This window comes from Dermacentor variabilis, chromosome 2 (assembly GCF_050947875.1).
Source record: "Dermacentor variabilis isolate Ectoservices chromosome 2, ASM5094787v1, whole genome shotgun sequence".
Classification (NCBI taxonomy): domain Eukaryota; kingdom Metazoa; phylum Arthropoda; class Arachnida; order Ixodida; family Ixodidae; genus Dermacentor; species Dermacentor variabilis.
Window position 1 is genome coordinate 96,051,924 of NC_134569.1, and position 14,500 is coordinate 96,066,423.

The window sequence follows — 14,500 nt, forward strand, 5'->3', positions numbered from 1 at the left end:
AAAAAAACGTAACAGCCGGGAAAACGCAAGAGTGAGGAAAGCTCCGAAAATGAATGAAAAAAGTGCAGCTTTAACTATAGACAATTTATTTCCACAGGGTGCGCTTAGGACTTAAAAAGAGTCTAGAATGGTGGCTTCCCGTTTCTTTCGCTCGCTAGAAATCACCACACGTTTCTCAATAGCCTGGAAGGCCGCATTGCTGTCAGCGTCGCTGTGAGGTGCGACGTACCTGCGGAGGAGGTCCAGAGCCGCGACGGCTTCTCCAAAGCTAGGATTTGGCAACCCCTCGGCATCATGCGACTCGTGCTCCTCGTCGTCACCGCGCCAGGCAACGGCAACAGACGAATGAATATCCGCGGGAAATTTTGCCCTCTTTGGTGTAATCATGCTAACGTGCTAACGTTTGTTTAGTATTGCTGCGGAGCGCGCGCGTCCGAGCAGCCCGGTTGCGTGCAGCGCGGTTTCGGGAGAAATGTAAACAAGAGAGGAGAGCTGGCCCGATAGGCGGAGCAACGCCAACTTTCGGCTTCTCTTTAGCTATAGCTTCCCGAAGAGTGACGTCAGGGCCTCTCCTGAGTTTCCTTCCTCCGTGAGTCGACCCGCCCAACAAACCATGCGGTGACCGTAATAACAGTGATGATAGTGAGAGCATTTTACACGAATGGCCACCTAGTGGCGGCCTCTCGAACTGGCGTGCGGCTTCTTGCAGCCAGTTCAATAGCCAAGCCCGGCCAAGCCTGGTCAAAACTTGTCAAAAGCCAAAATGGCAGTTGAAGCGCGTTGCCTACTTTAGCCCAGGCGGGTTCGGGTTGCGACGCATCATGCGGGAACGTTTTCACAGCTACTACGTAACAGCGGGGTTCCTTATACATTGGATCCTATGGAAGCTATGCCGGGACCGGATGAAAGCGACGTAGCAGCCGGGAAAACGCAGCAGTGAGGAACATAACAGCGGGGTTCTACTGTAAAAGGAAAGTGCATGTTTGTGCAAGTTTTTTGCTTTTTGACGATGGTTATCATTCAAAGTGGCAAATGAAGGAGAAGCAAATTGTCAGTATGCCCACCTGTTCCTCTTGTTTGCAACGCTAAATCAGTTCACGCTGGTGGATTAGTCCCTCGAACCTCTACTTGCATTTTGTCGGAAAAAACATTTCCCTTTATTAGCAGTGAAAATACATGCTGAACTTCTCTTTGAATTTATCCACCCTAACTGTAGTGCCGATTACATAAGTGACGACAATTTCATCCGTTTCTCCATGTTTGGGCCTTTCTGCACAGGCAATGCCGACAAATACATCAAGGTTGAGTCCTTACTTTCTTTTAATTATAGCTGTGCAAATATTTAATACTTCGCATATTTGACTTGTTTCAAAAGACACTTACTACTCAAAACATTCGAAGCCCCAAAAATTGCTGTTCCACTTTGCTGATCCACTTTAAGGCCAAAAATTGCTCTAAAAATTGTATTTTCATTTTTCTCATTTTCTTCTTTCAAGACCCTTCACTTCCATACAATTTAATAAAATTTGACCCAATAAAGATGCTTTGGAATGTTTTCCCTTGATTTCTCAAAACAACTTTCGTGCCCTTTGTGTTGTGTGAGAGCAATATTTTTTGTTCTATTTGTGCTATCATTAGAATTTTTTTTCCTGGAAAGATAGATAGATGTGGTGTGTCGTGAAGTAAATTTTGTTATAATACATTTTTGAGGAAATATTCAAAATTAACCTTTTTTTCTATTATTAAAATGGGCATTTTTTATGACTAAGTTTGACAACTTATAACTTCCATCAAACATGGCCTAAAACGACAAGTTACAGCTTACGCTACACTACAAACATTCAGAATTGATTCTGTGTGCTGTACTTTACCATGAAAGTTGCTGCTAATTAGGTAATTAGGCACTAAACAAGGAATTCAAATTGTTTAAAGAAAAAGTTATTTTTAGTGCTTCCCCCTTCCCCCCCCCCCTTTAAGTCAGTGTCACCGCAGTACAACCATGTGGCGAAGCATACCAAACATATATTGCGGCGAAGCACATCACCTGTGCAGTGAATGAAGCATAGCAAAGGTATAAAGGGGGCACACTTCTGGGGACACTGCTAGTGCTTACGGCTACCTGACACTATCAGCTCAAGTACCCATACCATACTGCCTCTTCATGCATTTGGACAGCACAAGCCACCAGGTGGAAACCTCTGTATCTGCTACTAATCTGGCTAAGTGCCCAAAAACACGGTTTCCAAACTACCAACTATATGAACTTGCTTTGAAATTGAAAATTTGATATTTGCACAATGTAATAATTTTTATTCAAAATCAAATTAGTATGGAACATACACTGCCATCATGAGAAACTAAAGCAGAGGCGTGTGAATACACAACAGGAGATTTCGAATCGAATATCAAGTTCCATGCTTACAAATTTTGTGCTAGAAAGCACGATGCTGCATATGCTCGGTAGTTAGTTGCACAACATTGCATAAGAATAATGTTGCAAGCTATCATTAACTTGAGTACCTAGGAAATCAAGATGGACAGTATGAACTACTCTTTTAAGAGGGACACCAAATTAGTATTCCAACACTGATTACATCTAAGTACTGCATAAAAGTCTGCAAAATATTTTTTTCTCAATTTAATGTTTGTTGAACAGAATCAAGTGCTTTTTTCTCTGAGAAGCCAAGTAGAATATATTGAGTGGAATACTTTAATAGTTGACTTATGTGTTATGACACTCTTTTACTGTGGAGAAAGTTATCCTTTCCAGTTTTCCTCCAATATACAGAAGAGCTTTCATAGCTTTATGGGCACGTAGTTCTGGGAGTTACCACCAGCTCACTGAGGTCATCTGCGCAACAGACAAAAGTGCAGACCATGCATGACTTGGCTTGATCACTGCTTTGAGTGTAGTCATCATTGGCATTGTGTGTCGATCGCAGTTGTGCTGATGGTAAAGAGCACTTGTTACCTGTCAAGCATTCTGAAATCAGGAGTGTGTGGCAAATTCAATACCAACAAAAGGGTCACCTACCAAGGTGAGCATCAAAGCTTTCCTAAACAAGAAAGAGGCTAACTTGCAGCTTTCACTTGAAAGTGACATTGAGCTATGAAAGACTGATCAAAACTGAATGAAAAAAATATGCATACACACACAGAGTGAGAACTTATCTAAAAAAGGAAGCAAAGTCGGCATGTTCCAGCCTGCTACTCTGTAGAGGGGAAATTATGCTTACATGATGAAGGAGCTGAACTTCTAGAGGTAGATGCCGTTGCGGAGGAACTGGGGCTGTTAATAACATGGGTCTCCTTCTTTGGCACCAAAGGAGACCAGGAACCATCTTCGTGGAATTGAACCTCAGTGCAATCACTGGGTGCCTTCATGGCAATTTCCATGAATAAACTGCAAATACCCAACCCAAGAGATTGGTGGAGCTGCGCACACATGCACAATAGAGGCAAACGGAATAAAGAATAACTCTACTAGGTTCAGCCTTTATTGCTGCTTCTGTGGTTACTACGCTCATGTTTATACCCCACCCCCCACTGAATACCATCAATCATGCTGCTCAGGATGGCAGTATGGCATGATGGCTGGGCAAAGACAGCAGGCGAAAATACTTGCATCGACATCCCCTGCAGCAACAGGCTCCAATCCATGAGTGCATGAGATTATCAAATACAGCGATGCAAAGCATTATGTTTGTTTTAATTGCTTTTTTTTGTTTTAGTGAATAGCACTTTGTAAATATGAGCCGTTCACGTTGCTCATATCTGACACTGAGGCTTCGAACTGTACTGTACCCGAGTAGATCTATAGTTATCCATGCTTTTCTTGAACCCATTATAACTTGAACCTCGTTTTATGAAAGCTGGAGGAGCAGCTGAAATTACTTCATTATATCCATTATTACATTTATTGCAATATATGCCCGATGGTGTGCACAACTGTAAACATGGAAATAAGAAAACAGTCTTGCAGCCCACGGAACCGTTACATGGCCACGCATGCAATGAAATTTGAATAAAAGAAAACAGTCTTTGGCGTGCGCAACACGCGATTTAGCACCTGACGCGACAGCCTTTAGATAGCTGCCTTCTGTTCTACTGTAGTGGTCTTTCGCGCCCGCTTTCCACTTTGCTCGTTGCGGTCGAGCAGCACATAGCATATAACACAGCACTGCACTGAGTGATCCGAAGAGGCAAGCAAACTTTGCCACGTCGGCTTGGCTTGGCCAGCTCGTGACCCCCGAGACTGCACCGATGCCAGTACCATCTATGAGGCTACCCCCGGCTGCTAGCCCACGCGGCATGTCGCAGGAAGAGGGAGAAGTGAATGCACAGCTTGGGTGTGACCCCCAAGATTGCATCCGGAGGTCTCAGAGACCAGGCCCAGCTGCGGCTGCGTGTGCGGCGCGCCGTAGAGAAAGAAGTGAATTCCCACATTTCTCACACCACTGCACGTAGCCTTGCAGCCTGGTGCAACTTGCATGTGAACCCTCGAGATTGCACTTGAGAGATCTCGGAGGCCATGGCCCACTGCACTTACCGTGCGGCACACACAGCCAAGCACATGCAAGAGAGAGGTCAGTGTAGAAGTGCAATAGTAAGCTGATGCTTATGCGCAGGTGTACAGCTACACACGGCGGTGAAAAAGACCAGAGTTGCTCAATGATGCCCGCAGGGACGATGACGCGGGTACACAGGAATTTAAAAATTAAAAATTAAATTATGGGGTTTTACGTGCCAAAACCACTTTGTGATTATGAGGCACGCTGTAGTGGAGGACTCCAGAAATTTTGACCACCTGGGGTTCTTTAACAAGCACCTCAATGTAAGTACACGGGTGTTTTCGAATTTCGCCCCCATCGAAATGCGGCCGCTGTGATTCGATCCCGCGACCTTGTGCTCAGTAGCCTAACGGCATAGCCACTGAGCAACCACGGCGGGTAGACAAGAATTTTGAACAGCCATAGCAAACCAGTGCCAAACCACCTGGAAAGCGATGTAATCAGCGCGAAACGGTCGGGTATTCCTTGCTTTTGAGGACGAATCTAGTTCATTATATCCATAGGCAGGGCAATTTCACTTCATTAAAATGAGGTTTTAAATATATGGATCTCTACGGGAATTTCAAGGAAAAGCTTATTTACTTCAGTATATCCGTTACTTCATTATAACGAAGTTCGATTGTAAATGCATGCCATAGCGAAGACAACTAAAGGCCATAGGTGAAATATGCTGCCAAATACAAGAGGTTGGTTGCTGCAACGAGCCCTGGCCATGACTGCTGCCTACCATAAACACATCCCAAATAACAAAGGCAGCACATACAGCCAAAGCCAACCTACTTCCTTGATGACACTTAGAGCGTTCAAATAATTTTTTTTAAGTAATTAAAATGAGAGAGAAAACCATCAACACACACACACACCATCCGGATTGCACTGCATGCAAGTGAAGCTACTCTTGAACCTCCCAAAAATTAAACCTGCAAAGGGCACGCACCCGTCGATCACCAATGAGGAGAAGGTGGCCGGCCGATCACAGACTGGGCAAATCCACGTGGGTTTCTTTTCATTCATTTGCAGGTAAAGCGAAGCATCAAAGCACTGTAGGTGTGGACATGTTAGTGCTCGGCATGGAATACCCATTCGCATCTTGCCCAGCTGCACAATAAAACAACAAAGAAAACTGTAAGATGGAACACGGCACTTACCTCAGGCACAACTCGTGACACTTAACAGTGTGCAAGGGCTCTCCAACTAGTTTCTGCAGGTGCAACTACTGGATTCCATGAAATGGCCCTATCAGTACAGACCTCCTCTGCCACCTTCCTTCTCCATTGCAGGCCTTTCTTGGTTTAGAAAAGTAATGTTACATTGCTGTTGCAAATGATGAAGATGTTGCTCATCTTACGCACACTATGGCAGCCTTTGTGAGAAGGATCTACATGGCAAAATTTTGCCTAAATGCACCGCTGTGTGATTTGTGGGTCAACAAAGCTGGTGCCTGTGCAAGCTGCATTTAGTGCTAGTGGGTGTTACAATTGGCCAGCAGGGGTAGCGACCTTCTAGCCTCTACTAGCCCGCTGCGACGAATTGCTTGGTGAATCTAGCACTGTGCCTCTTTCAGACAGACTACCGGTGCTGCAAGGCAGGACACATTTGGTGAACCAAGTATTGTTAGCTGGTTCGCTGTCGCCTTCACGGACCAACCGAAGCAACAAAACTCCTGGAAAAGGGTATTCTACGGCATTCTCCCACAGAATCCGGTAATCGTCAGTCGTTTAACAGACGCCCAACTAACTGTGGAGTCAGCTCTGGAATCAAGACGCACCAGCTTGAGTCAAGCGTGACTACTACCCTGTCTACGAGGCCCCCTTCTTTTCTGTGTGTTCAGTCAAACTAAGGAATGGGAGTAAGTGTGTGAACCCTCGCCCTCAAAGGCGGGTCCTTCTACAACTTTGGACGCTCCGATTGGACAAAGGTTGAACGGCAGTTTCCCTGGCCTCGGATCATCGGTGTGCTTCGTTTCAGTCTAATAGACTGATGAAAGGTAACATTCTCCACACTTCATGTAGATATCGTAAGTAAATCCCATACTCCTCCCTTCAACAACGTCCTTAGTGCAGGTGAGTCGGACGATGGCATGGGACAGCTACCCCTTCTGACATACCAGACCCCAACTATTACACGGGGTAGTACAGAAGTTTCATAAGCTGTCAAACAGCCAAATTCAGCCAAATTTTAAGTATTTTCAAGACCGCCAAATTTTGGCGAGATGGCATTCAGGATTAAAGATAAGACACCGAACCATGAACATTGGAGACTTCACACCTCATGTGGAAATGTTGCTGTTGTGGTTCGTGCCTAGCTCACGTCTCTACACAAATTGAGTCTACACTCTCTCCTGCATTGTGCCTGAATTTCAGGTGAAATCTTATCTAGACATGTTCATTCACAACATGGTAAACAATAGGATAACATGGAATTATTGAGGGGAAAGTCTCAAGTGGCTCATGGGTTGAAAAATCCATTGTCCGGTGTAATGAAAAAATTGACCATCTGGTATTGTGGCACCAAAATTCAATGGCACAGAAACTGATGGTACCATCCTTGCCATTGGTGGGAGTCGAACCCGCAACCTTAGGTTTTAATTAAGGCACTCGAACACACAACCTTTGGTGGGACGAAAATTAAATGGCACCGAAATTGATGACGCCGCCACTTATGGTTGAACCCACGACCATTAGTGGGAGTCAAATTAAGGCAAAGTTAATTAAAGCACAGTTAATTAAGATAAAGTTAAGGCACTCAGACAACCTTTGGTGGGAGATAAGTATTAGGAAGTAACGACACATTCGTATGAGAATTCTTAATGAATTTAATTTGTGAGCACGAAGGCATCCTCTTTAGCATATGCTTAAGTGATCGGCAACATTTATTTCGGGGTTAATATATGGAACATTCCATAGAAAAAGCTTTCATTTAATGTAGTCTCCAGCTGGATGTGTGGCTTCGTCTATAAACCCAAGTACAAGTATGCATCACATAAGTTGAGGGTGAGGGTAAATCCTGCCCAACCAGTAGCCGATTCCCCATTTCAGTAATTCAGTAACAAACATGCAGCTGTTCAGTTCTAATTTTCACACGATAACCTGTCTGCAGAATTTTCGAGGCTGTCTGTGAGAGAGAGAGGCTGTGCATCAGCACATTGAAAAAGGGTGGAAGCGAGGGTTCCCTGCACCTCTGAAAGTAACAAAATATGTGCAATTGAGGAATTTTTTCCCCCAACCATTTCCCTTTAATATAACTGATGATGAGCTTTAAACAGAACTTGAAATTTGACCAAAATTTGCTATTATTCCACGTCTCCATTGAAGAGATCCTTAGCATTCACAGGCGAAATACAGTTAAACCTCAATATAACGAAGTTGGTAAAACTAGCCCTTCATTACTTGAAAATTTCGTTACATCGGACCTTTTATGCAAATGACTACAGTCTATGATTTTTCTTACAAAAAAGGGGGCCATATAATTTTCCAAATTATGGGGCAATAAAACAAAAGTCATTTTGTTAAATTTGAGAGTCGGCAAGCAAAGAAAGCATTGATTTCAATATGCATGAAAGCGAGGCGACGCTAAACAACCATTGTTCACGGCCACCATGTGTGTTGTAAATATGCGACATTGCATGTGCATGTCATGTCCGAGCAATAGAGCATCATCCGGTACAGCATACAAGATTTCGCAGGCGTTATGCACTGTTTCTAGTACAGTCGACTCGCATTACAACGGACCCCGATAACCAAAGAAAAAAAAAAAAATAACGCACCCCCCCCCCCCCCAAAGTCGCAGATTCGCCCGAAAAGCAAAGCATCGATTGCGATACCAAATTAGATAAGCATGGCAGCAGCAGCGAGCGAATCGACCTTCGTGCTGTCGCTTGCTTCACCGCAAACTAAACATCGAAATCACAGCGCACTGGGCGCACTTTGTCCACATCGCAGATCAGTTTCAAGATACGGCACCCATGTGGGCAAGCACTTTGTCCCTATTGCAGATCGCTTTCAAGATACAGTGGCCACGCCGTAAGCAGCTGCTGCCAGAGTAGAACCCCCTTCTCAGCGCGTTTCCGCCCTGCCTTCCTCACTCACATGCATGATATTAAGCCACGATCGTTGGTTGGCCCTCGCAAGTCAGTTGTCAGCCCATGTTGACATAGCAAAAGTATGTTTTATGTGGCCAATTATGAAAAAAAATTACCGTCAATTTCGTCCGTTATAGCCAACAGTCCGTTGTAGTGCGGTCTGTTAAATGTGAACTTCATTTTGTTAACCCTTTCAGGGTCAATGACGTAAATATACTGCACCGTGAAGAAGTCCAAAATAGTCGATGCTGTATATTTACGGCCCCATCTTTCCGTTTAAAAAGTGCGCCAATTTGCTCATTTTTTTCTTTCCTGGCATGTGCTGCCACTATGTGGGAATACAGACAATTTATTTCTTGTGCCTCCCTCTCTCAGTTTTTGTTGCATGGTTTGTTTTAGAGCTAGTTTGCTCCGGTGTGTCTATATACTACCCCTTGCGCATTGGCGCGCGGGCGGGTGGGCAGCGCGTTGGGTTTTGTTCCCACGGGCGGTTTTGGCTTCTTGTGCTGGCAAAATTGATAGCTATCTCATTACTAATCGCTCAAAGGGCGACCACCCTTTCTCGCTCATTTATAGTGCTCACAGGGGTGTGCATAGGAAGGATGCGGCCGTGCATGCGCTTCCTTTTCTTTTCTGTTTTCTTTTTTGGAGACTCGCGAAAACTAATTGCCTCTGGTTGGCGATAAGATGGAAGATTAGCAGTTTTCTTGAGTGCGCTCACCTACGCAGTTCGATTACGCTATGGACATAAATATTAGTGTAAGAGCAGGAACATTTGAGACATGAAAAATAGTCTAGTGTGCGCATATTCTAAGCCTTTAACTATAACAATGCATCAAATTTTTAATTCTTATGTCTATTTCCTTTTTTTATTGTAGTTATTCATGAATAAAGAGTACATATATGCCAACGCAAAATATTTTTTCTCACTCTACGATCACCCTAGAAAAATTATAGTAAATCTTTTTTGAAATAGGTCCCTCAGAAGAATTGAAATCTGCAATAAAAAAAAATCAACCCTGGGCAGTCGCATATGGCGAAAAAAATGGACCCTGCAAGGGTTAATAACATGGTAGAACAAACTAAGGCTGAAATATGGTCTGTTATATCCAAAAATCTGTTGTACGCGGGCCCGCTGTAACGAGCATAGACTGCATTGGTTCTAAGAGTAAAAAAAGTTGCAGTTCCGCCCAACAGGCAAAGCATTGAGGGTGATATAAAGCATTAGACAACTACGCAAAGGTTTCTAGTTTCATTAGCCATATAAATTGCAGTAAACATTCACTTACTAATTAAAGTAACAACCGTAGTGTCACACATGCACAAGCATGAACAGATCTCACTCAATTAACCACGAACAATCGCTGCCACAACGCGGGCATGATGAAAAGCGCAGGCAGAGGGGAGCAAAAGCTTTGTTTGCCTCTTGCTACAATGCGTCTCTGACTCTCTAGATTACGCGACTCTTAGCACTAGGTGCATGGGAAGAGAGCACACATGAAGCCACCAGCCATCTCGGCTCTCGCAGTCTTTGTACCTGCCAAAAATTACCCCTACGTAGGGTGCAAGGTCCACGTATGCATTTAGCTGAGCTGACAGCCATGCACCGCCACAGTCATGCTAGAGGAGGAAACATGGGCATACCTGCTCCTACTTTAACACAAGCTTGATCACGTTAGTTCTTTAGTAACATTTACTGTATTCCATGGTTCCTCCCTGGCTATCATAAAACAACAAGCACCGTCAGTTTCGTATTTAGCTAACTTAGTGCTCCTCATTGACACCATCGGATGGGCAAAGGCGCAACACAGAGAAGCTAAATTATGGCCCACAAAGCTGGCAACGTCACTGTTCCCCCTCGCATCTTTGCACACATACTAAAACCTTGCCTTGTGGTGGAGCAGAAACCTTGAAACTCACCGGACAGATTAGAGATCCACGCAGACTTGTTGTTGCAATCTCAGAGTCAGGGTCATGTTGAAGCTTTTCTTTGACTGCAAAAAGAGTTTGAACACAAAGCCACATAAGCTACTGCAATTTTATAAGCATCAGACGAGACTGATCGCCCTTTTATCTATTTGTGTCACCCAATGTCAAAAAGGAGCCATTTATGGACTTTAACAACCTGAAATACACTGCAAACGTGCTTTCAAAAGCAAGTCATGGGCAAAAAGGCTAGCACTGTCAAAAACTTGCCTTCCCAGCCTTTGCTGTCAGGGAGGTGCTGGCAACATTGGTTTCCACATCACCATCAAGCATGTTGCATGTAAGTCACGTGACCATGTAATAGTACTGCCATGATTGGCCAAGTTGAGAAGTGCTTGCTGATACAGTCAAACCCGCTTGTAACGATACCAGTTTTGACAATATATGGATTATAACAATGAAAACCTGCTGGACCGTCAACTTTTGCATGTTTTCTATGGAGAAATAACCCACTTACTACAGTCGACTCCCGATAATTCGAAGCCGCTTAATTGGAATTTTCGGTTAATTAGAAGTGAAGTGCTGGTCCCGTCAGTTTTGCATGTAATCCTATAGATAGAAGAAATCGCTCGATAATTCGAAGTCCTCATCCAGTAATATTGTTTAATTGGAAGTTAATTTTCAGCCGGGATCCTCGAGGTGACCGTCTTTCTTTGGTAGAATGTGCAATTTTTCAAGTGTTGCAACAGTTCCGTGCTCCGCATTGGTGTCATCACCACCACAGCCGCCCGCAACGCCATCCTTCTTGGAGCGGCGTGATTATTCATTGCTACGGCTGCCGTGGCCTCAGCGATCAACTCCGGCGGGAGACGAAGCGGCTCCCGCCGGAGGCCACGCGCGGCTGCCGTGCGTGGCCGGAGCTGATCGCGGAGGCCACGCGGGTGCGATAGGTGCACGCAGCGCTGCATACTTGCAGTGGCGAGATTGTGCGAGATTAGTCTTGCAGCGTGCGCAGCATATGTCGAGGTGTGTGTTGGCATGGTGTTGGTCGAGCGGCTTTGTGTGGGAAGCTCGTAGGCTAGGTTGTTTCACGAGTGATTCGGAATTGACTGTACCTAGTCGCGCAGTTTATAGCCATGGCAAACCGTGGCTCTTATCGCACGCTCGACCTGGCAACGAAAGTCGAGGTTTTGAAGGAAGTTGAGAAGGGAGGTGCCGCCAAACAAGACATAGCGCGGAAGTACGGGATCAAGCCGAACACGCTCTCTAACTATATCAAGAACAAGCGCACAATAATGGATGCATTTGAGAACGACAAGTTCAATACTTCTCGGAAGCGAATGTGCACCGGCACTTACCCAGAGTTGGAGAAGGCTCTGCTGGTTTGGATTAGGGAGGCCAGGAGCAACAAACTTCCTCTCAGCGGAGACATCGTTGCGATGAAAGCCCGAACGCTTGCAGCAATGTTGGGGATCGATGACTTCGTTTCGTCAGATGGATGGCTGACGCGCTTTAAAGATCGCCATGACCTGGTTTTCAAGAGCGTGTGTGGTGAAAAGGCGTCCGTTAACCAGGAAACATGCGCCACGTGGAAGGACGGAAAGCTGCGTGAATATCTCGCCGAATACAGACCGGAAGACATCTTCAATGCAGATGAGACTGCACTCTTCTATCGGCTTCTACCAGAGAAGACCCTGACATTCAAGGACGACGACTGTGCTGGGGGCAAACGCAGCAAGGAGACAGTGTCGGTGCTGATCGCGGCAAACACAACTGGCACGGAACGATGTCGGTTACTTGTGATTGGGAAAGCCGCGAAGCCGAGATGTTTTAAAGGCGTGAAGACGCTGCCTGTGGACTATGAGGCGAACAAAAAAGCGTGGATGATGGCCGAAATCTTCAAGAGCTGGATAAGCAAATTGGACCGCAAGGTGTTGTTCCTTGTCGATCACTGCAGTGCTCACGTGAATGTTCCAGCCTTGAGTGCAATACGCCTCGCATTTTTGCCTGCAAACACAACGGCTGTTTTGCAGCCAATGGACCAAGGCATCATCAAGAATGTTAAAGTCCTGTACAGGCGGCACCTCCTCGAGCGCATGATTTTGTGTATGGATAGCTCCACAAAGTACGAGGTGAGCCTGCTTAGTGCAATCCACATGTTGGCGCGAGCGTGGGATCGTGTGAAGCAAGAAACAATCGCAAACTGCTTCAGGGCTTGCGGTTTTGTGGCAGCTTCTTCGCAGGATGCCTCTGAAATTCCAGCGGAGGAAGCGTCAACAAGCGAGCTTGACGGCACTGATTTTGGTGATGCTCTCGGGGACGTCAATTTTGAAGATTACGTCGCCGTAGACAAGGCGGTCGAAACGTGCGGTGCGCTGACGGATAGCGAAATTGTAGAGATTATTTGGCCCCAGGAAGCGACCCAGGAAAGCGACGAAGACGTTGAGGGCGAGCCACAACCTAAGGCTGCCGATGTAGCTGCGGGCCTTGCTCTTGCGGAGCGCTTCTTTGCCGCTGAAGGTAACGCGGAAGAAGCGTTCCGCCACATCTACAGCCTGCAGAACTTGCTTTCAGCAGCGCGATTCGGCAAGAAGAAGCAAAGCAAGATGACCGACTATTTTTCTTAGAGAAAATACTCGATTTCGCCACAAATAAAGTGCTGTTTTTTGTGTTTTGTGCTTAATTGGAAGTTCCTTTAATTCGAAGTTTTTTGCGGTCCCCGTGAACTTCGTATTAACGGGAGTCGACTGTATATGCTAGGCAGTCGCACAGTACGTGTTGCAGTGTTTCGGGAATCTGGCAGCTTACACAATCAGGGCTGTTCGATTGGCCGATGAGGTGTGCGTACCGACGGGTGAAAGCAACACCGAGCCGAATCCTGTGTAGCAATGATGTTTTGCTCCGTGTAAGCTTCGGGGGCAAACAGAATTTACCGTCTGGGTCAATCGTATGTAGACGTCTATGAATGTTATCAGAGTGGGCTCTGTAAGCCTTTGTAAGGTCCTGCATGAGTGCGTTGATCATGGAGTTGGTGTCAGGTCGCGAGTAGGCAATCCGTACTTCATCAGAGGAAGAGGAGGCCGATCTTGCCTCACTGTCAGCGAGTTCATTACCAAACACACCACAATGGAATGGTTAAAAATGTGGCTTGATGACAATGAGCTGAATTCCCCTGCAGATCTTTTTTTTTTTTTTTTTTTTCCTTGGCAGGCTTCTCAGAAGACTATGGAGAACTAGGAAAACTAGGCTCCAAGAAGACCTGTGAACTCTACAAAGCAACAACAAAGGCTACACTCACTCATTGCTCGTGTGTGGTCGGGATTTCGCATGCCTGTTGCCTTTAGCCGCTGGAGGAGAGTTGTTGCTGTCAACTTTCGCACAAGGTACACACCCAAGGCATAGGCCTGAAAAAGATGCAAACAGTTTTGGAAAAAGAAGAACTGTGAACTTTACTGTTGCACTAGAGCCGACACACGTTTGTTAATGGGCACCACAAAAACAACTTCACTTGACGCACAATGTAGGAATTAGTACTGAGGCATAATGCAGTGAGAGTACTCAGCTTCACGAACACACATAGTGCACATCTGCTGCAGTTTCTGGCCAAAAGTGTGATACACACTCCACACAGGCAAATCAGTTCTGCGGAAGCCTGCAAGGTGGAGGAAAGCAGATGACAGGGAAAGATCAGCATCCACCAGAATTGTAGCACGGAGCTACAAAGGAAACCCATACGGGTTTCTCAAAAAGAAAGCCTCGGAGTTGTAGAAAAATTTGTCCAGGACTCAAACCTGAGACCAATGCCTTTCCGGGACGGTCGCTCTACTATCTGAGCTAACGAAGACACTAGCCGATCGTAGAGCGAGGGCGAATTTATCAATAACTTGAGACACTGGGACATTGGCAAATCAGTTCTGCGGAA

General features: G+C 45.5%; 1 protein-coding gene across 16 annotated transcripts in view; it reads right to left on the reverse strand.

Annotated features, from left to right (window-relative positions):
• Nucleotides 1–14,500, reverse strand: part of LOC142572341 (E3 SUMO-protein ligase PIAS2-like) — a 152,428-nt gene that overhangs the window by 50,171 nt on the left and 87,757 nt on the right. For all 16 annotated transcript variants that reach the window (XR_012826049.1, XM_075681378.1, XM_075681376.1 and 13 more), the window contains 4 exons: nucleotides 13,877–13,982; nucleotides 10,573–10,646; nucleotides 5,509–5,669; nucleotides 3,237–3,403 (listed from right to left, as the gene is read on the reverse strand). Coding sequence is in view for 15 of the 16 variants with exons in the window: in XM_075681378.1 (XP_075537493.1) it covers nucleotides 3,237–3,403; nucleotides 5,509–5,669; nucleotides 10,573–10,646; nucleotides 13,877–13,982 (508 nt within the window). In the remaining variant the exon portion in view is untranslated. The remainder of the gene's footprint in view (nucleotides 1–3,236; nucleotides 3,404–5,508; nucleotides 5,670–10,572; nucleotides 10,647–13,876; nucleotides 13,983–14,500) is intronic.